General features: G+C 44.1%; 1 protein-coding gene across 5 annotated transcripts in view; it reads left to right on the top strand.

Annotated features, from left to right (window-relative positions):
* The window catches only part of KLHL24 (kelch like family member 24), a 512,225-nt gene that overhangs the window by 233,799 nt on the left and 251,203 nt on the right, over positions 1-27,223 (top strand). For 4 of the 5 annotated variants that reach the window (XM_069213701.1, XM_069213702.1, XM_069213700.1 and 1 more), the window contains one exon: positions 23,977-24,956. The exons of the other annotated variant lie outside the window; for it this stretch is intronic. In XM_069213701.1, coding sequence (XP_069069802.1) covers positions 24,037-24,956 — 920 coding nt within the window. In that variant the 5' untranslated portion in view covers positions 23,977-24,036. The remainder of the gene's footprint in view (positions 1-23,976; positions 24,957-27,223) is intronic. 5 annotated transcript variants of the gene reach the window in all.

Below are 27,223 nucleotides of genomic sequence, written 5' to 3'. Positions count from 1 at the left end.
CGAGCTGCATCAAAATCCTGCACATGTTGGAGAAGATTCTGCCCCTCCTCCTCAAGTCCTCGACAAGGCTGGCTTTGATTATTTTCCAAATGGATTATGGCAACTTTCTTTACCTAGGTGCTCCCAAAGTGGTCATTTATAAAATACAAGTTGTGCAGAATGCAGGTGCGCGCATGCTGCTGGGTATTCCTAGACACTAATCTGCCAGACAAGGCCTGGTGGACCTCCACTGGCTCCCAGCGGCCCAAAGAATTGAATTTAAGGCTTGTGCATTGCTCACAGATCTTTACATGTGCAGGTACCGCCCATTCGACGCCAGTTGGTTACCCCCTGTATCCCTAAAAGGTTACTCGGATCTACATACTCTCACTTGGCCACTGTTCCCTTCGTTAGAATAGCCAGAAGTGGAGGATGGTCTTTCTGCTTTAACGTGACCAAACTTTGGAATTCCCTCCCTCTGACTATCTGATCCATAGACAAGGAGCTCTGCTTCTGTAAGCAACTCAAGACCTGGCTTTTTAAGTTCTGATCTGCTAGGTGGCACCTCTGACCTCAGCAATATGCCCTTTCTCAACTAGCACTGGGATGCCTATGGATCACCAAGTCCTTTATAAATCCCATAGCATAGCATCTTGTAAGGACTATCGCTGTAGGCCAGACTGCAGTACTGAATGCCATCCAGGGGCTTGCTGGTCAAAATACTCAGATGTGGCTTACCTGGATGCCATTCACAGTGCCCTGTCTGGCCTACAACGGTCATTCCAGGGTCTGGCTTCCTCATTGACCGCAGCCTCCCACCCACCCCCACCTCGTGCCCCAATTCCAACCCCATCCCAAATCCCTTTTCCAGCCTTATCCAGAGCACATGCACCCACTCCAACACCCACAAGCAGCACATACTCACACCTTCACAACAAGAAACAAAGACACACACATGCAGACATCACACACCTCACCACCACCACCACAAGCATACCCACAGACACCACACCCACTACAACTCAAACACCCACACTCACCACTAGCACACATGCAGACACCACACCCACTATGAAAGACATCTGCACTCACTACCAGCCGACTCCACACACGCCACTACACAAACACCCACACACACCACCAGCACACCCCCAGTCACCACACCCACCATGACACACACATGCACCAGCACACCCACAGACACCACACCCACACACACCACCCCCACAAGACACACATCCACACACAGACACATACGGAACACAAATGCCCACACTCACGCACACAACAGACACCCAGTAAAAACATTAAGCAGAACTTACACCACATACACCAGACCCTCAGGTACCCCCACCATCAACAAACACATGCACAACAGCCACTGACATTCCCTCTACCTCCCAACCCCTACTCTGTCCCAGTCAACCTACCTTTTTCCCCATGGAGGACCTTATGTTTGCTCTGTCCCTTCCTCATCCTAGACCACCCTTCCCAAACCTCAGATCACCCCACCCAAAATTCTTTGTACCCCTGCCAAATCCCAACCCACCCCTTCCAAATTCCAACCCTTACCTCCCTAAACCAAACCTACCCCTCCTAAACCCAAGGACCCCCCCAGAGTAAGATCATTGAGGTGCCTGCTATCTGCCACATAGACTCCCCTTCCAGAAGAGGTTTGTTTTGGCAGAGGTAAGTTGTGAGCATGCAATCCATACTGTCAAGTAATGGCCTAGTGCCTTTGTTTATTTCTTGCACTGATTTTTGTTTTACTCATGAGAGAATTATCTAATTTATATAAAATATTTGTATTTTTAGCATATCTTTGTCCTGGCCTTATTTCTTGGTTTTTACAAATTGTTTGCTGATGATAGTATTTCTGCTAATATGTGTGCCATGCACTTACTCTCATTTGTGACAGTTACAAGCACAGGTTGTATATTTTAGTTATTTTTTTAATGCATATGTTAGTGCTGTAAATTTGTGATGGACATACTGTATTAATTTTGGTGCAAGCATTCAACATGTTACCGGACACTAACACCAAAATTATATGTGCTTCTGTTATTTTGGCTGGAGGATTCAGGTGTGTTTGTTTTGACATGATGTGTCAATAATATACATGTATGCATTACACAGGTAACAGAACACTTTAGAGTTAAATGGTATCTCATGTTTGTCATAAGTAGCACACATCAGGGGTACATATGACCGTCATACATCTTTGACATGTTTGCAGTTAGAGGTAAGATTGGTTGTACATTCTATGTATACCCACTTGTTGCATTTTGTAAAGCAATTGCTACAGTATCATCGATTTGAGTAGTTCCTATTGGGTATACTGTTAATGTATATGTTATGGTAGTTTAGAGGACATTATTGTACACACCTTTATGGTCACATTTTTATTTGGGATTGCTGTGACTTATGTTAAAAGTGTCCATTGCCATGAAGGCAGTTAGTACTGGATTGGTGGGTGTTGCTAATTTCTCAGGATGTGTTTATAGACATTTTTCTAAGTACAGCATTAAAGACATATGCATGGCACATCACTGTACTGTTGTTTGCAAACCTTTGTTAAATAAACTCAAGTTCAGTGCTTCTGTACAGCGACAATTCTGAGGATGACAGGTAAAACAGTGACTTTCCTTCTATTGCGCCAACATCGGTGTCCGTTTTGATTGTGGTCCAGGAGCAACAGCAGGACTACTATGACTGGGTTCATGGTGGCAGGAAATGGGAAAAGTGGAAAAGAGTGAGTTTCATCCTTCTATGCCTCCTAATCCACCAACTTGGGTGTGGAGGTTTAGCTGCCACAGTTGCGTTGGCAGAAATGCAAATCGTGATTGGCTTGGCGGCGAAAGGGGCTTGAGTCTCGCCACTATTTGCTTTAGCCCATGGTGCCGTCGACCCAGGTAGAGATTCTTGGTGGTGATGGGGGACCGTCATCGGTCTTTCGCCTATAGTCCTGCTGACATCTAAATAGGGTAGGCGGACTGTCTTGGTGGCAGATGGGTTTTCAGATGGAAAACCGATGGCAGGACCGTTACTGCCAAGATCTAAATCAGGACTTTTCTCTTTCCCAAGGCTGCTGGACTTCAGTAGTGATGGTGCAAATTGAAATCCTCTTTGTAGTAGGTAAAACACCAAGAGGATCTACTTCTTTTGGTCCATCGCCCAGTGCTAGGTCTTAATCTTTCATCCTGAGCCATCTTCCCATCCTTTTCTGGGTGATAGGAGTGTGTTGTGTAAAGGGAATCTTTTAATCTTTGTGTACAGTACAAATGATGTCCGACTCCTGAATGAGAACTGGTGGTATTCATTTCTGTTTTAAGCATTCTTAGCCCTGGCCCTGAAATAACACCCTCATATCTGTGAAAACCCTGCACTTCAGGTGGAATGATGATTTTGTTCTCATCAAGAGTCAGACGGTACAAGCCTCCAAAGGAGGAGATCATCTACCTGAAAGAGACCATGTATGGTTTGAAGAGATGAAAGCCACTCCAGAGTCTGAGCCTTGGGGAAACTGGCACACAAAGGTTGATGGGATAGGATTTGTAGGAGCACTAGGATAGGGAGAAGAAGAGGTCGGTAAGTTAGAAGGTGAATAGAGCTAGTGGCATGCTGGAAATACAATGCATTGAACCCAACGCAGATTGTAGAAGAATACTGCATTATGACATACTGAGGATGTTGAATATCCTATGAAAAACAAGGCTTTCAGGATTTTGCTATACTATGACTGTGTCAGATTGATTGGAGGGCCCTTTATTTAAATAACTTTCACTCTCTGTTTAACGTTTAGGCAGAATCCACAGCTTTAATGATAGCACATTGAACAGCTTTTCGGAAAAATACATGTTCAATGGCATGTGTGGCTGTAGATACACATACTTTGCATAAGTCCGCCATCTAGTGTTGGGCTCGGAGTGTTGCAAGTTGTTTTTGTTCGAAGAATCTTTTCGAATCACAAGATAGGGTGGCTCCTCCTCTTGGTGATACTGCACATGGGCATCAAGTCCTTTGTTAAATTGTTTTCTCTCTGCCGTCGGGTTCGGACGTGTCTTCCTCTTGCTCTGGTATTCCTCAGCTTGGTCTATTCCGAACTCTTCTTTTCCATCTTTATTTCAACCACGGTATTGTATTTCAGTTGCGTTTTCACAATCTAACATAATCAATCCGAAGTCCTATGTCAGGGGTCGGCTTACCACCCTTTGGGGCACCAGCGCCCCTCTCGGGCCTACTCCTCCACATCGTGTCGGGATATACAGGGCTGATGGAACAGACTCCATTTCGGTTTTGCCCTTGATGCCGTTTGAAATTCCCACACACCAACCAACACCTGGTGTGTAACTTGTGTTTGTGCCTGGATCAAAAAGAAGAAAACTATGATGCCTGATGGTATTTTTTATCCAAAAATGACTCTCCAAGACCAAAGAGGGCTTCAATTGGAGATGTCGTCGAAGACACCGGATGACACTCCTGATATTTTTGGGGAATAGCCTGCACAAGAGGAGGTCAACCAGTTGGATGCTTTCTCCATAGAAGATTTGTAGTCGGACGGCTAAATCTGACATCGAAAGTCAGCCTCTCACCTCAGCGCAACCCTTATGTATATCACCCCTGACCTCTCATATAAAGACTCTAAAGAAGCCCCACAAACAATTTGTTGGTTCACCACTGCCTTCGGGCCATGGTTGGATCTGAAAGTTGCTTTCGGATGCCCCGCTTTCTGGCTCAGCACCAAACATAGCCTAGACTAAGTCATCTTCGGCATCAACTTCTAGCTCGGCAGCATCTCACACAGTCTCGGGATCGAGCAAACCTTTCGATCTGAGCGTTTCGGCTATGATTAAGAAGCCTTTCACATCTGCTTCGGAGCTGACATCTTCGAGCCGTCACAAAGTTTCCACTCCGAAAACTTCTGAACCAAAGATTCTTTCTTCCAGAGACTCCACCTATTCCTCGGAAGCAGCTTCACGAGTGGAGCCAATCCTTGAAATAATGGACGTTCGTCAGCACCAGCTCCACATCTAAAAGGGAACAGGAAGAATTATTGCTTCTTCCCCGTCCCAATAAAGAGGAGACTTACTTTTATTAGACCTTGGACACTGTTCCTCCTCCTAAAAAGATCTACAAAAACAAGGCTTCAGTTTGACCTCAGCCATCTCCACCTCACTCCCCTGTACTTCCCCCTACTCCTCCACCACCTCCCAATCTCCTCCACCTATTGTTGAGCCACAAGTTTCTCCACAAGGCTCACCACCACCTCAGGGAGATGATTCAGGGGACATTCCACATGATCTTGACCCATGGGATTCATACGGTCCAGATCCCATATTACCAAATGACCTTGATTTATACCCTGTACGCCCTTCACCTCCTGAAGATGCAACTTCATATCAGCAGGTCATCGCACAGGCAGCTGACTATCACAACATACAAATGCACACTGACCATATTGAAGAGAATTTTCTCTTCAATACACTGACTACCACCCAAAAAAAAGAAAGTTTTTGCCTATGTTATCAGGTATTCTTAGACTTGCCACAGACATTTTTAAAGAGCCGATTAGGTCAAGAGTCGGTACGCTAGGGTCGATAAAAAATATAAGGCAGCACCTACAGACCCCATATTTATTAGATCACAAATACCTCCTCACTCTATAGTTGTCAGCACAGCATGGAAACGTACTAACAGGCAATCAACAGGAGATGCTTCTCCCCCTGGTAAGGAGAGCAAAAAACTAGATGAATCAGGGAAAAGAGTGGCTGCACAAGCTACCAGTCATTGGCGTATCTCTAATTCACGGGCGCTTTTAGCATAGTACGATAGGGCCCACTGGGACGAGATGGAGGATCTTCTCCAGTACCTGCCAGAGGAGCATTGCAAAAGGGGACAGGAAATGTTTTCTGAAGGCCAAACTATTTTAAACTAGTTTATTAGGTTTGTCACTGATGCAGCTGATACCAAAGCATGTGGTATTAATACCAGTATTATTGTTAAAACACATGCTTGGCTTAGATGTTCAGGCTTCAAGCCAGAAATTCAGCTGGAAGTTCTCAACATACCTTTTGACAGGGAACACTTGTTTGGGCAAAAGGTTGACACCACCATAGAAAAGCTCAAGAAGGATTCTGAAACAGCAAAGGCAATGGGGGCCCTACTCACCGCACCACAAATGGGTAATTTGTTACTCCCAAAATTCAAGGGAGTCTTCAAATCATCATCTACTGAGCTTTCCAACTCCCAAACCAAGTAAGGCACCCATTACTATAATAGAGCTTCCTAAAGAGGTGCAAATAATAAAGGTAGTGGATGGGCGTCCACCTCTAGAGGGTCTGTCTCTCAAATTCAAACTTTTCTCTCCCAACTACAAGAAAACCACAATTACACAGGGAGAACAATGATGCAGTTACTAGGGATGATGGTGTCCTGCATTGACATCGTCCCCCATGCCAGACTACACATGCGTCCCTTACAACAGTATCTATCTTGTCAGTGGTCTCAGTCACAGGGTCATCTCCAAGATCTAGTGTTGTTGGACTGCCAGACTCACTGCTCTCTGCATTGGTGGAATCCCACCAACCTTTCCAAGGGCAGCCCTTTCAAGACTTTGTGCCTCAAGTCACTCTTACCACTGATGCATCACAGACAGGTTGGGGAGCTCACCTCAACAGCCTCACACTACAAGATATGTGGGATCCCATCCAACACACTTCTCACACCAACACAGACAACATGACACCCACGTATTATCTACAAAAAGAGGGAGGGACATATTTTTCTCAATTGTCCCTTCTTGCTCAGACAATTTGAAAAAGGGTAATTCACCACCGCATTCACTTACTGCAGAATATCTTCCAGGAATGGGCGACCAGTTTGCAGACCTCCTCAGCAGGATGCAGCAGCAAGTCCACGAATAGGAACTTCACCCAAAAGTACTTCACCAATACTTTCAAAGGTGGAGAACACCACAAATAGACCTCTTTGCCACCGCAGAAAATTCAAAATGCCAAAACTTTGCGTCCAGATACCCACACCCTCAGTCTAAGGGAAGGAACTATGGATGAATTGATCAGGGATATTTGCTTATGGTTTTCCACCTCTCCCACTCATTCCATCCCTAGTTCGCAAAATGAGATAAACGTCACTTACCATGATCCTGGTAGCACCCACATGGGCAAGTCAACCTTGATTCACAACACTGTTGGATCTGTCTGTAGTTCCTCACGAGAAACTCCCCAACAGCCTCAACCTTCTCACTCAAAGGCAAGATCAAATCAGACATCCAGACCCCAGAACACTCAATCTTGCGATATGGCTCCTGAAGTCTTAGAGTTTAGTTATCTGAATCTTCCCTCAGAATGTATGGAAATTCTTAGAGAGGCATGTAAACCTACAACTAGACAGTGTTATGCTGCAAAATAGAAACTTTTTATCTGCTACTGTCAACCTATACACATAAACCACTCAAAGCCGCAATTCAGGACATTGTTATCTCCTACATTTACAAAAGGCAAACCTGGCATACTCATCTATTAGACTCCATTTAACAGCTTTAGCTGCTTACCTCCAAAATAGACAAAATATCTCTTTATTCAAGATTCCAGTTATCAAAGCCTTCATGGATGGTTCCCCCAGTGCCATCATTGAACCTTAATGTTCCTTTTTAGTAGCTATCACTTCTCTAAGACGTGCAAGTGAAATACAGGCTTCAACTTTAGAAGAACCATTCTTCCAGTTACATAAAGATAGGGTAGTTCTTATGACAAACCCTAAATTCCTTCCAAAAGAAGTTTAACCATTTCACATTAATCAGTCTGTCAGCTTTTCACACACTAGATGTTAAAAGGTCTCTTATGTATTACATTGATAGGACTAAAAACTTTAGGAAATCTAAACAGCTCTTTGTAGCATTTTCCATGCCTCATAAAGGCAATCAAGTTTCAAAAACTGGCATAGCCAGATGGATAGTTAAGTGTATTCAAACTTGCTGTCTTAAAGCCAGAAGGCAGTTTCCTAGTACTCCCAGAGAACATTCCACAAGAAAAAATGGCTTTTTAGGTAACATTCCAATAGCAGACACTTGTAAGGTTGCTGCTTAGTCTACACCACATAAATTTACTAAACACTATTGTGTAGACGTTTTAGCACAGAAACAAGCTAATGTTGGCCAAGCTGTGCTCAGGACACTTTTTCAAGCTACTCAAAGCCTACAGGCTAGCCACCGCTTACTTGAAGGGAACTGCTTTACAGTCTATGCAAAGCATGGGTATTTACAGCCTCACATGCCATTGGACAGAAAATGTTACTCAGTAGATATCTGTATATAAGTATTGTATATATGTATATGCACTGCATGGATATCTAATTTCCTTGCTTTCGATATATATACTGCTTACCTATCCCGCCTACGGGACAACAACCTAACAATGGACTCAATGCCTATGCTTAGTATCACCGAGAGGAGGAGTCACTCGATCTCGTGACTCGAAAAGATTCTACGAACAAAAACAACTTGCAACAGTGCGGTTGCTAAATGTGTACTTGCATCATGTGTTGTCGTAAATTACACGCTGTGCACTCTTCGACAATCCAATGATGGATTCAAAATACTGCAACATGTTTTTCCTCGAAGTGTTGTTATGGTTTTGCACATGTAGGGAATGGTTCATGACCAAGCTTGGGGAATCAGAAAACATTTGAATCAAAGCAGGAGTGGAGAAGTTGGAGAAGAAGACAAGGCAGAAGATTTTTTATTTCAATGCTGAATTGATTTATGAACCTATCTAACACCCAGATCATATGTGATTGCCTCCAAGGAGGGTGAGACAAGGACTGTGTGCCATTCCTTTTGATGTGTGGCTCCAATTGAATTTAGAAAAGCTCCAACCTTCTTGTTAAAATTAAAATGTATATTTTTTTAATTTTATTTGTTTGCAAATTAAATAAAAAGTATTATCATCTGCGTATGTGTTTAATGGAATGCTTGTTTCTATATCTTTTGTGTTTTGTTTTGCAGTTCAAATCAGCAACTATGTTTAGCCCGAGGTCCCCGGATTCCAATATTAATTCAGTGGGGGTCCCCCGGTTCCAGTAGTGATAAAGTGGGGGTCCACAGAAATCAAAAGGTTGGAAACCACTATTTTAGACGACACATTACGTCCCGACATGGCGACCCCCTCTTAAATCAACGCCCTGCCTGATGGTCGCTAAATTGCTTCACTACATCAATTGTGACAACATTCTGCTTGAGGCACATCGACTGGCCTCACTGGAACTTAAAAATACTTGTTATTTCCAGTCTACAATATAGCAATGCAGCGCCAATGAGCTTTCTGCACAGGCATCAGGTGCAATTTCTGCACGCTGGTTCTTTCCTAGATGCTTCATTTCCAGCCCACCTATGACTCATAGCTAAGCATAAAACATACTTCTTTGATGATCCAGTGGAGTCATTGGACTGGGTGAGAAGCAGATGATCCAGCGAAGAAGATGTCGACAACCCACCTGAAGAATGACTGGCACCACTACTGGAGTCTCAGTGCCCTCTGAGCCACTAATGGATGATGATAGGTGCTCGTCCTTGAAGGCAGTGGTATCCCTATGCAATTATGGTTCCCCACACATTCTTGACAAGATAGGATCTTTGAGAGACAGTAACCTATCTGCATTGCCTGCATTCCCCGGCATATTTGGTGATCCAGCCACATGTTACGCCCCTTACTGCCGATGAATTACTGTGAACTGTGATGCCCCTTTTGAGCGTTGCCTGCTGAGACCATGAGGACGTATAGATCCCAATCTCAGATGTCTCTGGCCTTGTCCTCTGGGGTATACAGGGAGTGCAGAATTATTAGGCAAATGAGTATTTTGACCACATCATCCTCTTTATGCATGTTGTCTTACTCCAAGCTGTATAGGCTCGAAAGCCTTCTACCAATTAAGCATATTAGGTGATGTGCATCTCTGTAATGAGAAGGGGTGTGGTCTAATGACATCAACACCCTATATCAGGTGTGCATAATTATTAGGCAACTTCCTTTCCTTTGGCAAAATGGGTCAAAAGAAGGACTTGACAGGCTCAGAAAAGTCAAAAATAGTGAGATATCTTGCAGAGGAATGCAGCACTCTTAAAATTGCAAAGCTTCTGAAGCGTGATCATCGAACAATCAAGCGTTTCATTCAAAATAGTCAACAGGGTCGCAAGAAGCGTGTGGAAAAACCAAGGCGCAAAATAACTGCCCATGAACTGAGAAAAGTCAAGCGTGCAGCTGCCACGATGCCACTTGCCACCAGTTTGGCCATATTTCAGAGCTGCAACATCACTGGAGTGCCCAAAAGCACAAGGTTTGCAATACTCAGAGACATGGCCAAGGTAAGAAAGGCTGAAAGACGACCACCACTGAACAAGACACGTCAAGACTGGGCTAAGAAATATCTCAAGACTGATTTTTCTAAGGTTTTATGGACTGATGAAATGAGAGTGAGTCTTGATGGGCCAGATGGATGGGCCCGTGGCTGGATTGGTAAAGGGCAGAGAGCTCCAGTCCGACTCAGACGCCAGCAAGGTGGAGGTGGAGTACTGGTTTGGGCTGGTATCATCAAAGATGAGCTTGTGGGGCCTTTTCGGGTTGAGGATGGAGTCAAGCTCAACACCCAGTCCTACTGCCAGTTCCTGGAAGACACCTTCTTCAAGCAGTGGTACAGGAAGAAGTCTGCATCCTTCAAGAAAAACATGATTTTCATGCAGGACAATGCTCCATCACACGCGTCCAAGTACTCCACAGCGTGGCTGGCAAGAAAGGGTATAAAAGAAGGAAATCTAATGACATGGCCTCCTTGTTCACCTGATCTGAACCCCATTGAGAACCTGTGGTCCATCATCAAATGTGAGATTTACAAGGAGGGAAAACAGTACACCTCTCTGAACAGTGTCTGGGAGGCTGTGGTTGCTGCTGCACGCAATGTTGATGGTGAACAGATCAAAACACTGACAGAATCCATGGATGGCAGGCTTTTGAGTGTCCTTGCAAAGAAAGGTGGCTATATTGGTCACTGATTTGTTTTTGTTTTGTTTTTGAATGTCAGAAATGTATATTTGTGAATGTTGAGATGTTATATTGGTTTCACTGGTAATAATAAATAATTGAAATGGGTATATATTTGTTTTTTGTTAAGTTGCCTAATAATTATGCACAGTAATAGTCACCTGCACACACAGATATCCCCCTAACATAGCTAAAACTAAAAACAAACTAAAAACTACTTCCAAAAATATTCAGCTTTGATATTAATGAGTTTTTTGGGTTCATTGAGAACATGGTTGTTGTTCAATAATAAAATTAATCCTCAAAAATACAACTTGCCTAATAATTCTGCACTCCCTGTACTGTTGCCTGGGCTCACAATTTATTGACCGTCCTGCGTACTGTTTGCTTGCCCCTCTCCTTGCTGAACTCTTCTTCTGGTAATTGGCGGCTCCGAACCCAATGTCTTGTTTCAATGCAACCTTCCCTGAACCTGAACTCAAATTGCATGGGCCTGTTATAGCTAACTTGCCGATACCTACCCTAGCCTAAGCTCAGGCAAGATGACTCACACTGTTCCTATATAGTTTGGATGGGGGAATGACTGCTCCCTGCCCTTTGTATTTCTGTTCATGTTTTTAAAATATTTTTCCCTGCAGGCCTTTTCAAATTATGTTTGTAGGGAACCCTTATCGGAGCACCACACTATACGTCCTTCTCACAATGTAACACCCTCACTGCTGACCCTCACTGCCTTCATCACATTATTGCAATGCCAGCCTTTGACTATAATCTCCTTATGTGGAATATTAGCGGGATGTGCTCAGCAAGTAAGTGTTATGCTATACACAATTACCTTAGGGGCTGTGGGAAACAAATAGCACTCCTACAGGGCACTGATATGACTGACCCGCAAGTAGCCTGCCTAAAAAACGATGGCGAGATTAGCTCTTTTCTACCAACTGCTCCGCTTACTCCTAGGGTACTTTAATTTTGGTAAGTGCATGGGTCCCGTTTTTACTGGACAAAACTGTCCTGGATAAGGATGAGAGATACATCTTGGTGGAGGGAAAACTAGACAGGAGAACAGGATTGTCTGCACCACTTTTAAACGTTCCTTGTTTACACATGCTGAATACTGGAGTAGGACAGATTCCAACCATAATCTTCTGGTTGCAGGGTTCAGTTGGGATGAATCACATCCCCCATTACCTTATGGAAGCTCCATCCCTCCTTATTGGCGGCCTGGTAGTCTGTTCCACTATCTCTGACAACATAATTGAGTACTTCGCCGCAACCACAGTCTGGCCTCTACTCAAGCCTTGGAGTGAGATCCATTCAAAGTTAAAATCCAAGGGCCCAGCATGGCGACAGTGGTGGGGTATCAGGGAGTACTAGACAAAGATCTGCACGCTACTGAGCAGTCCGTGCCCCCGTTTGAGAGTAGGGCAATCAGGGACATTACCCACCAACTGGCACTCTTGGCTGCCCATACAAAATATTCCGAACTACTTGAGCAAATGTGTCAGAGAGGCTGACAAATTAGGCGCCCTCCTTGCTTGGCTCATCAAGCAAGAATCACCCCACCACCCCTTCCCTTCCATACGAATACGACTCCTACAGGGTGCATACCCACATACTCTAGCAGAAATATGCAACACTTTCGTAGATTATTACATGACTCCTTATGGGGCTATGCCACCTTCACCCCAAGAGGTGACATATGCCTTTTTGTCTGATATCTCATTTCCTGGGATCACTCTGGAGCATAGCCATGATCTGGGCCTCCTTATTTCGTGAGATGAAATAACAGCAGCCATACTATTTATGGCTACTAATAAAGCCCGAGGCTCGAACATACTCCCATTAGAGTTCTGTTGTACATTTGCTCCCCTCCTGTCCCCGCGTTTGGAGCAACTATATGCAGGTGTTTTGGAGGATGGACTCCTTCCAAAATCTTTGATGGCGGCCCTGCTTTTTTCTGTCCCAAAGCCGGGCAGAGAAGAATCTGATCTCTCCTCGTATATGCCGTTAACAATTCTCAACATAGACTACAAAACCTTTAGCAAGATATTGGTAGAGCGACTGATACCACAGATCAGAACAGTTTTGAGCCCAGTCTGAACATGTCACTTAGAATTCACTGGCTTTTCAAGATTGTGGAGGCCAGTTCGGACCCATGGCTTAAGCTGCATGCATAGTCCTTGATCTTGAATTAGCATTTGAGCTGGCCACACTGCTTCTATCTGCTAGAAGGCTATAGTCTGTCCAGAGTACTGTTGGTACGGGTCCCACAATGGACAGACTTTTGTTGGAGGTGATAGGAATTCACGGAGGTACCAAATAAATAGGGCTGCCTGCTGCCTTCCTCCTTCTTCACACCTGCAACCTCGGCATCATCCTAGATAGCAAACTCTCCATGAGACATCAGGCCAACTCTGTTGCCTCAGCCTGCTTCCACACGCTTTGCATACTCAGAAAATCTTTCAAGTGGCTCCCCATCAACACAAGAAAGACAGTTACTCATGCTCTCATTATCAGATTATGGCAACACACTCTATGCAGGTGTCAACACGGAACTCATGCAAAAGCTCCAAACAATACAGGACATTGCAGCCAGACTGGTTCTCGACCTGCCCAAGAGAGTCCACATCTCCCAGCACCTGAAAGCCATCCACTGGCTCCCGGTCCAGAAGAGATGCCACTTCATGCTCCTCATCCACGTGTACAAAGCCCTCCACGACAAAGGACCTGCCTCCCTGAACCAGCGCCTGCACTTCTACCACCCCTGCACAAACCTCTCCTCCGCACACCATTCCCTCGCACAGATCACCCGCTGCTGCTGCAACAAAGGTCGCTCCTTCTCCTTTCTCGCCACCAAGTCCTAGAACACCCTCCCCTTCACACCGCCCCCTCTCTGACTGAATTCAGGAAAGGGCTCAAAGCCTGGCTTTTTGATTGAGACCTATTCCAAGCGCCTGAATGCCCTCACAGGTGGCATGCCGCTCTTTACAAATACTTGATTGACTGATTAATTGATTCTTTCTGCTCCGTTGCTGTGTTAATTTTGGATAAGTCCTATGATGCTTCCTTTTATACTGACTACATTCTGATATATACCTGTGATATGGCAGTTGACCAGGCCAATATTGCTACCACCCTTCCCCCCATCGCTAAAATCTTGGCCCATCAGGTCAACTGGGTAAAATCTTTTGCTCCTTCCTCTCTATGGTGGATCAGACGAAACTGGGCTCAATATTAGTGGGTGTCCACTCAGATGGCAACCCCACATGTTCCGATATCTTGCCATCTAGGATATACCAGGAGGAAACCCGGCCAGCTTGATGGAAATCTTACCAGAACAATGATGACACTCCATAGCCAAATTGCATTCTGGAAATCTCTGCCGCTCTTGTTCATTGGAAGAATAGCTCTCATAAAAATGGTTATTCTTCAGCATCTCTTGTACCACTTAACTATCCTCCTTGTCAAACTGCCAGTCGCTTTTTACCTTGCACTAAAGTTACTGCTGGGAGGCCTGATCTGGTGCAAAGCCCTTCATAGGGTGCCATGGGGCAACCCACAGAGATGGATGGACTTGGAGCTCCTAATTATGAGCAATACTACTTTGCAGCACAATTACAATTGGTGATTCTCTGGCTTTCCAAGTGCCTCTTTGAAAATACCACCTCTGCTTAACCTCCCTGGTGGTTAGCACGCCTTCTGTGTCTTTTCCTCCTGATACAAATCCTGACCCACCCTTCTATACCCTTACTTCAAGTGGCCCACTACTGCTTCTGCAGAAGTCTGGCAACTTACTGCTTTGACTCTCCCGTAAATCCCTGTGGTCCGTCTCTTGGGTTCCCCTGACAATGGAGGCTATCTCACAGCTACCAAACAGCAGTGAATGAAGCAGTATCCATAGCGATTCCAACACCAAAGTCAGATTTCTTTGCCGTCTCTTTGGTTGAAGCATGCACGCATTGTTGATTGGATTTATAAGCGATATGATTGACTAGCCTTTTGGAGTCTACACTGAAGTATTGTTCATGATACAAGATTTATTCCCTGTGGAGGAATATATATTCTGGCCCTAATATTCATATAAGCTCCATTAATCAAAAGTCCTGATGATGACCCTATAAACCACAAGGGGTCGATACACCATCAACACTTTTTGAACGGTAATTGAATATGACTGGTTGCTTTGTATTTAAATGGACCCTGTGTGATTATAGCTATTTATACTGTGGGTCCATCGTCTTTATATTCTAACACTATTGACTCTGTATATATTTTTTGTTGTGTTTGTTGTGGAACCTTGTTTAGTGGTTTAAAATATTTTTGATATAATTACATTTGTTTTTTCCTTACATTGTTGTACCTTTCTTTTTCTTTCACCTTTTTTGATTTGTAGAGTAAATTTAGAACACACCAGTCAGTCTAAACTGTTTAGCGCTTACAAAGCATGCTCACAATCCAGTTCGGACCCATGGCTTAAGCTGCATGCATAGTCCTTGATCTTGAATTAGCATTTGAGCTGGCCACACTGCTTCTATCTGCTAGAAGGCTATAGTCTGTCCAGAGTACTGTTGGTACGGGTCCCACAATGGACAGACTTTTGTTGGAGGTGATAGGAATTCACGGAGGTACCAAATAAATAGGGCTGCCTGCTGCCTTCCTCCTTCTTCACACCCGCAACCTCGGCATCATCCTAGATAGCAAACTCTCCATGAGACATCAGGCCAACTCTGTTGCCTCAGCCTGCTTCCACACGCTTTGCATACTCAGAAAATCTTTCAAGTGGCTCCCCATCAACACAAGAAAGACAGTTACTCATGCTCTCATTATCAGATTATGGCAACACACTCTATGCAGGTGTCAACACGGAACTCATGCAAAAGCTCCAAACAATACAGGACATTGCAGCCAGACTGGTTCTCGACCTGCCCAAGAGAGTCCACATCTCCCAGCACCTGAAAGCCATCCACTGGCTCCCGGTCCAGAAGAGATGCCACTTCATGCTCCTCATCCACGTGTACAAAGCCCTCCACGACAAAGGACCTGCCTCCCTGAACCAGCGCCTGCACTTCTACCACCCCTGCACAAACCTCTCCTCCGCACACCATTCCCTCGCACAGATCACCCGCTGCTGCTGCAACAAAGGTCGCTCCTTCTCCTTTCTCGCCACCAAGTCCTAGAACACCCTCCCCTTCACACCGCCCCCTCTCTGACTGAATTCAGGAAAGGGCTCAAAGCCTGGCTTTTTGATTGAGACCTATTCCAAGCGCCTGAATGCCCTCACAGGTGGCATGCCGCTCTTTACAAATACTTGATTGACTGATTAATTGATTCTTTCTGCTCCGTTGCTGTGTTAATTTTGGATAAGTCCTATGATGCTTCCTTATATACTGACTACATTCTGATATATACCTGTGATATGGCAGTTGACCAGGCCAATATTGCTACCACCCTTCCCCCCATCGCTAAAATCTTGGCCCATCAGGTCAACTGGGTAAAATCTTTTGCTCCTTCCTCTCTATGGTGGATCAGACGAAACTGGGCTCAATATTAGTGGGTGTCCACTCAGATGGCAACCCCACATGTTCCGATATCTTGCCATCTAGGATATACCAGGAGGAAACCCGGCCAGCTTGATGGAAATCTTACCAGAACAATGATGACACTCCATAGCCAAATTGCATTCTGGAAATCTCTGCCGCTCTTGTTCATTGGAAGAATAGCTCTCATAAAAATGGTTATTCTTCAGCATCTCTTGTACCACTTAACTATCCTCCTTGTCAAACTGCCAGTCGCTTTTTACCTTGCACTAAAGTTACTGCTGGGAGGCCTGATCTGGTGCAAAGCCCTTCATAGGGTGCCATGGGGCAACCCACAGAGATGGATGGACTTGGAGCTCCTAATTATGAGCAATACTACTTTGCAGCACAATTACAATTGGTGATTCTCTGGCTTTCCAAGTGCCTCTTTGAAAATACCACCTCTGCCTAACCTCCCTGGTGGTTAGCACGCCTTCTGTGTCTTTTCCTCCTGATACAAATCCTGACCCACCCTTCTATACCCTTACTTCAAGTGGCCCACTACTGCTTCTGCAGAAGTCTGGCAACTTACTGCTTTGACTCTCCCGTAAATCCCTGTGGTCCGTCTCTTGGGTTCCCCTGACAATGGAGGCTATCTCACAGCTACCAAACAGCAGTGAATGAAGCAGTATCCATAGCGATTCCAACACCAAAGTCAGATTTCTTTGCCGTCTCTTTGGTTGAAGCATGCACGCATTGTTGATTGGATTTATAAGCGATATGATTGACTAGCCTTTTGGAGTCTAGACTGAAGTATTGTTCATGATACAAGATTTATTCCCTGTGGAGGAATATATATTCTGGCCCTAATATTCATATAAGCTCCATTAATCAAAAGTCCTGATGATGACCCTATAAACCACAAGGGGTCGATACACCATCAACACTTTTTGAACGGTAATTGAATATGACTGGTTGCTTTGTATTTAAATGGACCCTGTGTGATTATAGCTATTTATACTGTGGGTCCATCGTCTTTATATTCTAACACTATTGACTCTGTATATATTTTTTGTTGTGTTTGTTGTGGAACCTTGTTTAGTGGTTTAAAATATTTTTGATATAATTACATTTGTTTTTTCCTTACATTGTTGTACCTTTCTTTTTCTTTCACCTTTTTTGATTTGTAGAGTAAATTTAGAACACACCAGTCAGTCTAAACTGTTTAGCGCTTACAAAGCATGCTCACAATCCAGTGAGGAGAGATCTCTATAATGGCTTCTAACTGCATCCAAATTGCACTTATCTCTCACGTATGGCATTCATATGTATGAACGTGACTGCCCCATGTCCATTCAGGATCCATGCATGGATATTATTTTTTTGATGCAATTGATGTAGTTCTCAACAGTACTTTCCATGTGTTCACTGCCCAGTTTTCTGGTTCATCTTTAGCTAGGCATATTGGTTGATTGACAAGGACTTTAAAAAACAAAAAGAATAAAATACAAATATTTAAAAATAGATACTGCAGCCTGGTGATCACTGCACTCGACCATCCACTGTCTTAACACTTACCAAAGGGTTTTTGCCAAAGCAAAAAGACCGATTTGACATGGATTTCACTTCCAGTCACCTCCAAGCACTTTCTGTGTTTGTTTACACCTGAGCATCTCCTGGTTCTAGATTTAGGTAGCTTCATTGGATTCCTATGACCAACATTTTGAAAGGGGTTGATATGTGCAGTGCACAACATTAGTGTTGTTAGGGTTTGGGAGGACTATGGACCCATATTCATTTGGCTTGGTGGCTAGAGAGAATTGTAATGACCCGAGGCAACTATTGATAACATACATGTTAGATACATACTCCATTAACCACTTAGACCAATATTTTCTCTACATTCGTATTACGTTTAAGATCATTATCTCTAGTAGTGAGCGCTACTATTCTAAACAATAATCAAATACGCCTTCCTATCACAACTTGTGATTACAGTTTTCAGACCCCAAAGAAATAATTAAAACAGTCACTTTGGTGTGAATGTCTGCTTTTTATCTGTTCTATGGAACACAGACTGTGTCTTTTTTTAGGTCTTAATGTTGCAAAATACATTTTAACTTGCAAAAAGACTCAGGGGGTCATTCTGACCATGGCGGTAATTACCGCCATGGCGGAGGTCGGCGGTAGCACCGCCAACAGGCTGGCGGTGCACCGCTGGGCATTCTGACCGCGGCGGTTCAGCCGCGGCCAGAAACGGAAAGTCAGCGGTGTACCGCCGACTTTCCGCTGCCCGTCTGAATCCTCCATGGCGGCGGAGCGCGCTCCGCCGCCATGGGGATTCTGACACCCCCTACCGCCATCCTGTTCATGGCGGCTCTCCCGCCATGAACAGGATGGCGGTAGGGGGTGCCGCGGGGCCCCTGGGGGCCCCTGCCGGGCCCATGCCAATGGCATGGGCACGGCAGAGGCCCCCGTAAGAGGGCCCCAAAAAGTATTTCAGTGTCTGCCCAGCAGACACTGAAATACGCGACGGGTGCAACTGCACCTGTCGCACCTTCCCACTCCGCCGGCTCAATTCTGAGCCGGCATCCTAGTGGGAAGGTTGATTTGCCCTGGGCTGGCGGGCGGTCTTTTGTCGGCCGCCCGCCAGCCCAGGGCAAATGTCAGAATCACCGCCGCGGTCTTTCAACCGCGGTGCGGTGTTCTGACGGCGGTACCTTGGCGGACGGCCTCCGCCGTCCGCCAAGGTCAGAATGACCCCCTCAGTCTCTGTACCATAGAGGACACATTCGATTAAACAGATAAAAAGCAGACATTCACACCAAAGTGACCTCAGTTTTAATTATTACTTTGAGGCCTGAACCTTTGGAAAAGTAAGAGTTGAATGAATGACTTGTCTCTGGTAAAGAAAAGTGTAATCGCAAGTTGTGATAGGAAGGCATATTTTATCATTGTTTTTCTACTGCTTATACCCAAGCCAAAAGCAGAGATCTGCAAAAAAGGGAGATCAAGATGCACGTAGATGCTTTTTGGGAACTTGATCCATTCACTAGACCACTATCTGCCTCAAATTATGGCTTTTGTATCCATGGACTTGGGGGGCTGTTTGATGCTTGTGACTAAACTCAGGAAGTAGAGAGATTGCAGTGCTTGGAGTGCTACGATGAAGAGAGTATGATAAAGGTCATCAAGGATTTTACTTGGAGCCAATGCACTGGATGTGTTCTGTGAGCTTTTCTGTTGGCCTTTATTACTTTGCAGCCGGCTTCATTTTTTTTTTTTTTTAAGACAACTCTGTAGTTTCTACCTGGATGATAGTATAACATTTGATTCTGTTGTTTATTTTTCAACTGTGTTTTTCATTAACAATTGCTTGTAGCTTTCACAGTATGTTGATGTAATGGCGACCTGTGTATACAACCTAATTTATATACTTTTGACAATAAGATATTAGTGGAAATGACATCCTCGTTTCTTGTCGTTCTTGCCATTGGGAAAATAGATATTGGATTTCCTGTCCATCGGTATTAGATCTCTTATCCATTGAGTGTGGTCATTTGAGATTGACCCGAATAGTTGACCTGATCAGATTTGTTTGGAGGAAACATATGAAGCACTCAATCAATTAGTTTTGTAGATCGCAACTAGTCACCCTTGAGAGTCTAAAGGCAGGAGGATGGAGAGAGCCTCATCCGAAGAGCCACGTCTTGAGGTTATTCCTGAAGATGGTGAGCGATGGGCTTTGTCTGAGGTGCATGGGTAGGTTGTTCCAGCTCTTTGCTGCGAGGTAGGTGAAGGACCTTCCTCCAACTGTGGTTTTCCATATGTGTGGGATGGTGGCCAGTGCCTGCTGGGCAGAGCAGATGGGTCTGGCAGGGTTGTGGAAGGAGTTGCAGTGATTTAGGTAGGCCTGTCCAATGTTGTGAATGGCTTTGTAGGCGTGGGAGAGTATCTTGAAGATGATTCATTTCTCCATCGGAAGCCAGTGGAGGGTCCTCGAGTGCTGAGAGAAATGTTACTGGCGGGAGAGGTTCAGGACGAGTCTGGCGGTGGTGTTTTGGATAAGTTGCAGCTTTCTGTTGTTTTTGTTGTGGTGCCAGCATAGAGTGCGTTGCCATAGTCGAGCTCTGACATATGACTTATGTGTTGTGTTTTTATCTCAAAAAAGTGTGCTGAGCCAGCGAGAGAGAGCACCGGCTCCCATCCTGATCCGTATTGAGTTCGGGACTCAACAAAGCTTGAAATAAAAAAATTCTGGTCTGTTTTGAATAAAAAGTGGTATTCTGTTTAAAAGGTTCAGCTGCAAATACTATGAAGATGGGATCAATAAATTAAAATAAAAAACTTTTTTTACCATCATTAAGTAACCTTTCCTCAAAGAGGAAGGTCTATGTACCCATATCACACAGAACATACATTCAGCTATAGAGACTCATTGCTCCAAATGTTTAACAACGATGTTGAGGTCATAAAAGAGCATCAATAAAGTACTGTCTTGTTATGTTTTACAGTATTATCGAAATGCGATGAAGCTGAAACCAATTGATGTCCAACTCTCAGAGCATACCCAGAAGTCAGGGTTTCTGGGCCGTGGTAAAGCACACACTTAGAATGTCTGCTTTTAGTTTAAATCCTTTTTATAATGCACTTCCGCCATTTGAACTAGAAATAGTAAACCACTATGATTCTTTAGAGCAACTTTCCATCCGATCAATACAGAACACCAGTCGATTAATCAAACACTTTCCTTCTCTGATTAAACTCAGGGTGTAACACTGTCATTATAGAGGTAGGATAGAAGAGCCCAAGGAAACCACGCTTCAAGATATGCATAAGAAGTACCCAAATAGTCCCTCAGCCTCTAAAGGCAACTAGTTGGTACTTCATACGACAAGATTATAACACTATTCTGCAGAGACACGACTTGTTCCAGTCCCTTCCATCTGGGATGTGAAGTTTTTTGCAGTCACAAAAACATGCTGCTTATGGGTTTTCCACTTGTGTTTAGGGATTTCAGCAAAGTAGCAAAGAGAGGCCCTGTGTGTCTCAGGTCCAAGAACACACAGACCTATAGCCTCTGAAGATCAATTTCCTGATTTTCGGAGGCTGCACACTTCACTACCTCATGGTGGTATGAGGAGCCCACTTCTACTAACTTGGCACTAGCCAAAGAAGTATTCCCCTTCCCAACCCTTTAGTTCCAGTTCTGTGTATCTTATGGACCTCAAAGGCAATATCAATATTCTGGCATCCTCATGCTCAGGTAGCGGGGGTAATGCCCAGGACTGTCACTTTTACACAGCTCAGGTTGCGTTATACAGTATTTTCATTCACGTTCCAGGCGACTCATAGGACACATAGACCCTCATTATGACATTGGCTGTCAGCGCAGATGCCAAAAGACCGCAAACAAAAGGTCTGAAAACTGCTGTAAATAACTCACCAATTAATTTTCGCCCATTGACAGGCAGAAATCGACATCACGGCTTGACTGATGGCAGATAAGAGGCAGTTCAACTGCCAGCACCGCCAAGCCGCAAGGACTCCGCCTGCCATACTACGAGACGTAATAGGGCACGGTGGTCCCTGCACTGCAGTGCGGTGCTGGCGGTAGAACCGTGGATACCCATCCCCTCCCAGGCAACCACATCACGCAGACAGGTAGATGGACCAACCAAAAGTGGGGGTGATGGGGTGTAAGTATGCGGAGGGGGTGGGGGTGTGTAAGTATGCAGAGGGGGTGTAAGTATGTGGAAGGGGGTGGGGTGTGAATGTATGTGGACGGGTGGGGGTGTGTGTCAGGAAGTGCTTGAGTGAGTGGGGGGCTGTATCATAATAGGGTGGTCTTTACCGCTGGGCCCGTGGCAGTAAGACTGCCACCGCGAGTGTTGCCGTCTTCAGACCACAACACTCATAATTGAAGGCTACAGTCTCTAAATTCACTATGCCTTGCCAGAGTCTCCATTTCACTCTATATGAGGCTCTCTGATTTTGACATTCGGTTTTCAATTACCCCCATCTTTCCTTCTGTCTGTCCCACCATTCCATTCAGCGCCTCCAAACCAAGCTCCCATCACTGAAGGATACCTTTTGATCACTGACTCTGGTGACTGCATGTACAGCTCAGTAAGTAGCATATTAATGATGGATCCTGAGACATGTTGGTAGAACAGTGATCGACTCTGTCACTTACCTTCCCCTTTCCCATGGAGGAAGAAGGCCTCCGAGTTGCAAAAAAGTAATTTTTAATCCGGGCTTCCCTCTGTTTCAGCTCTATAAGTGGCATCTTGTTTGGAAAAGTCCTCCAAATTCGGGGTAAGCCCCATTGAGCAGTGCACAGAGAACTGGGGTCCACCCATGAGCAAGTAAAAAAATCCATTGGAAAATGAGAAAGAAATCAGATGACTGTAGTCACCAAGCATGGTGTAGTGCATAGGGCTTCAAACTCTTGAACCATCCTGCATAGACACACCTTGTTGCTCCTCTGGGTTCATAGTGCTGCCTAGTCACATCAGGTGCAGTGGGAAGATCTTCACCCAATGAGCCAGTCCGCTGAAGGACCATATGTCGAAATTGAAGTATTCCTGTCTCGGCTCCCTTATAATAGGAAAAAAAGACTACTTCCTTCCTTTCTTGATACCTTTTAAGATAATCATAGAGTGCTCTTCTAAAAAGTATCAGTATTCCATACCAGGGGGGAGAAGCTCATGAAGACCTTAGATTTCAGTTGTACTTTCAAGGCTTGGCAATAGAACAGCAGACATCTTTTTTTAAATTAATGTTTCTCTTTCAGGGTTTTAGTTTCCATAAGGCGTGAGGAAATTGCAAAATAGCATTACTGTTGCTGTAATATAAGAGGGAAAAACAGAGGGTCTGAATTGAGCTAAACATTGAAAAACACGAAAAATCTAAATTAACATTACTGTTGCTGAAATATGAGAGGAGAAGTAGGAGATGGTCTAAATTGAGCTAAAATTACAAAGTGCAAAACATTCAAAACTGAAGTAAAAAGTGCAAGCATGGTGTGGGAGGAAATGATTGCAGGACGTTTCTTTCAATTCCAAAAATGTGACGAAGAAGGAAATAAACCCAAATACTCATCTCCGTTTTACAAACATCAAAGACTATATTATTCCACTGAAAAAAAAACAAAATTTTAAGCCACTCAACAAGAGTGCAAGTAGCAGAATCCAAAGAAATAAACAATAGGGCATGAACTTCTCGTTCCTGACATGGAACACCTTTAGGTCCCTGGCAATGCCCTCATCCAGGTTCCAGTTTGAGCCTATTGTTAGGCAGATTTGTTGCAACAGAACGTTGATGTAACAAGATAGTACCAACATTTTAAAAATGTGTTCTTGGTACCTGACCCACATCTAACTTGATTAATTGAATATTTACATCTCTTCTCTTTTTTTCTACAGTTTTGCTCAGTGGAAGTATTGGAGTTTATCTGAATAATCTAGTGTTTACCACATCTTAAAATGGTGCTCATTCTGGGCCGAAGACTTAACAGAGAAAATGGCGGAGTCCGTGACTCTCCAGCAACCAAGCGCAAAGTTTTTGAAATGGAGGCAAAGCCACTGACATGCCATGAAGTTTTTGAATTTTCCTCAGGGTCGTCTCATGCAGAGAGCATCCTTTATACTTTCAACGAGTTCCGGGACAGTCGCCTATTTACTGACGTTATTATCTGCGTAGAGGGACGAGAATTCCCTTGTCACCGAGCGGTCCTTTCAGCCTGCAGTAGCTATTTCAGAGCCATGTTCTGCAATGATCACAGAGAAAGCAGGGAGATGTTGGTGGAAATCAATGGGATTTTCGCGGAAGCCATGGACTGCTTTCTGCAGTACGTCTACACAGGGAAAGTAAAAATCACCACAGACAACGTGCAATATCTCTTTGAGACATCCAGCCTTTTTCAGACTGGTGTCCTACGAGATGCCTGTGCCAAATTTCTTGAAGAGCAACTTGATCCTTGCAACTGCCTAGGTATCCAGATATTTGCTGATACTCATTCGCTAAAAACTCTTTTCACCAAATGTAGGAACTTTGCTCAGCAAACCTTTGAGATTGTGTCTCAACATGAGGAGTTTTTAGAGCTTGGTAAGGCCGAGCTTATTGATTATATTAGCAGTGATGATTTGGTTATCAGCAAGGAGGAGATGGTGTTTGAAGCAGTCATGCGCTGGGTCTACCACCATGTTGATGTGAGAAGGCCCATGCTGCCAGAACTGATGATGCACGTGAGACTGCCGTTGTTGCATCCCAACTATTTTGTCCAGACTGTGGAGGTAGACCAGCTCATCCAAAATTCTCCAGATTGTTATCAGCTGCTTCATGAAGCAAGACGTTACCACATCCTTGGGAACGAAATGATGTCGCCAAGGACTCGGCCTCGCAGGTGAATGGTTTTCTTTAGTAGATATTTTATTTCTGAAGCTTTTATTATGGCATTAGATGTCTTTGTACTCCTGCGCACATTTTTTGATGTTTTAAACAGAACTTAAAATTTGCCTAGCTCTTTTAAGCACATGTGCTTATGCCGTGTCAGCACATGGTTTGAAAGCTACTTAACACCTGGACCATACATCTTGCCATATTACAAGTAACCTACAAATACTTGAATAATTATGATTTGGAAGAAAATTGTACTTGTTGTAGAGCTTTCCGTACCATGCTGGCTTAATGCATGTCCTTTTTACATCTTGATATTTGGCATCATATAACTGTAATCTTCAATTTCTAATAAGACCTCCAACTGATGTCAATATACTGCAACATCTATGAATCAATTACATGTGTAACTATTACCCCCATTATGTTAGCCTCAACTGTATCCAACATTTGAACTGCCATCCTTAAGGGAGCACTCTCCTTAAAGACAATTCTTGTTGAACCTGAACCAACTTATTTTTTCTTTATAATTGTTTTTATTGAATTTCCAATGAGGACGGCACACACCATCATTTAATTGCATTTGAGATGTGAGCTATGCAGGTGCAGTGGTGGCTCCTCCATTTGGCCAGAGGAGTGTTGCCCCCTGCCAGCAGTGGCAGCTGCAAAACCTTTACCAGAAAACTATCATAAACTTTGTTTATGATCGTTTTCTGGTAAATGGGCGGGGCCACGGGGGTGAAGAGCAGCGTGGAGCAGTGCTAAGCACTTCCCCTCACTGCGCATGTATGTTTGGCTGGCCGTCTCAGGCAGTATGCTAGGAGCCTGTGTCTGCAGCATCCGGTGATGGAGAGGACTGGCACGGCAGGGAGGAAAGGTAAGTGTTGTTTTTTTTTTTGTTTTTTTTTTTAACATTAAATAAATGTTTATTCCCCCTCGCCCGCCACCCCAACCCTTAAGTGACCTGCGAGCCGGTACTGTGCAGGTGATATGCTAAATCGGGAGAAATCATCATATGCAGGTGAAAGGAGATATATCTCAAACCTGTTAATTGAACCTGCATCACGCTACTTTACAGAAGGAAATGTATTCTGGCACCATGTAAGTATATACTAATAATTAGTATCAGAACTTCTAAAGGCTTGAGAGGGCGTTGATGAGTGTCTAGTAGCCATGTCTCAGTGTACATGTCATCAGACCCTTTTAGTCAACATATGAGTGTATTCTGGTAGTTTCTAGTACTTTACGGTGACTTGGGTGATGTGTTTGATAGAATTAAATTAATAGAATAATAGAATAAGTATTATAAGTCAAAAACCATCTACCTCTCCTATTACTCTTTGACTTTGTGCATTTCTTTGACTCTGTACTGCACTCTGCTGCATTGTGGCTAGATACACACTATTGAAATGCCACATACATATGAGTGGCGGTCCTGGCTACGTGGACAACAAGCTCACCATCTCCAGTGGCTCCCTGCAGACCCACAGCAAGGACACCTTCAGATGGAAGAAGTGTTAAAAAGAAAAACAAAACAAGTTTAAAAGCCTTTCTCATCTACACACTAAGAATGTAAAACAATATCCCATACCCATTGGGATGCCGGGATCAGCAGCAGTTAAAGAAACATCAGAATACTACACTGTATTGTGATATAGTAACAGTCCACCATCTACTCCTATCACATTTTGACTTTCTCTTTGACCCTGTACATCGCTCTGCAGCCTTTCGGCTAGGTTCATGCTATATAAATAAGCCACATATACATAATGCACTAACTTGGAACCCATCTGTTAACATTTGATTAAAGACATTGTTTTTGAGAGACCTTTGCCAAGCATTTCCACCCAGTGTGACTAATATAAAGAATTTCCACTTAAAAGAACTTGAAGTTATTTATTTGTGTTATTTTTCTATTGTTTGACTGATATCTACACCAAGTTGCTTCTTGCAAAGTCCCTTCAACAACAGCCAGTTGATAGCACATCCTTCATGTGACACTTTATGCAAATTAGAGAAGCCTAACAGATTCCCATCGTGCCGGAGACCACAAAAACTCTAGAGCTGGCACTGCCTCCACATCCTTTTTAATCATGCCTTTCACTTTGGATTTGTTATAGGTGGGATCTGAAGCTGGGGAATACCCAGACTTTCCAAGAGTAGCAGAGCAGGCTAAGAAAATTATTGGGCCACAGAGCACTTTCACCAATAAAGAAAGATTTCTGCTTGACAACATTTTTTAGGTTGGTCCAGAGGTGGTGCTGCCATATAAAA

The sequence above is a fragment of the Pleurodeles waltl genome, chromosome 11 (assembly GCF_031143425.1).
Source record: "Pleurodeles waltl isolate 20211129_DDA chromosome 11, aPleWal1.hap1.20221129, whole genome shotgun sequence".
In the NCBI taxonomy this organism is placed as follows: Eukaryota; Metazoa; Chordata; class Amphibia; order Caudata; family Salamandridae; genus Pleurodeles; species Pleurodeles waltl.
Note: the sequence above shows the minus strand (reverse complement) of the source record. Positions and strands in the feature narration are given on the sequence as shown.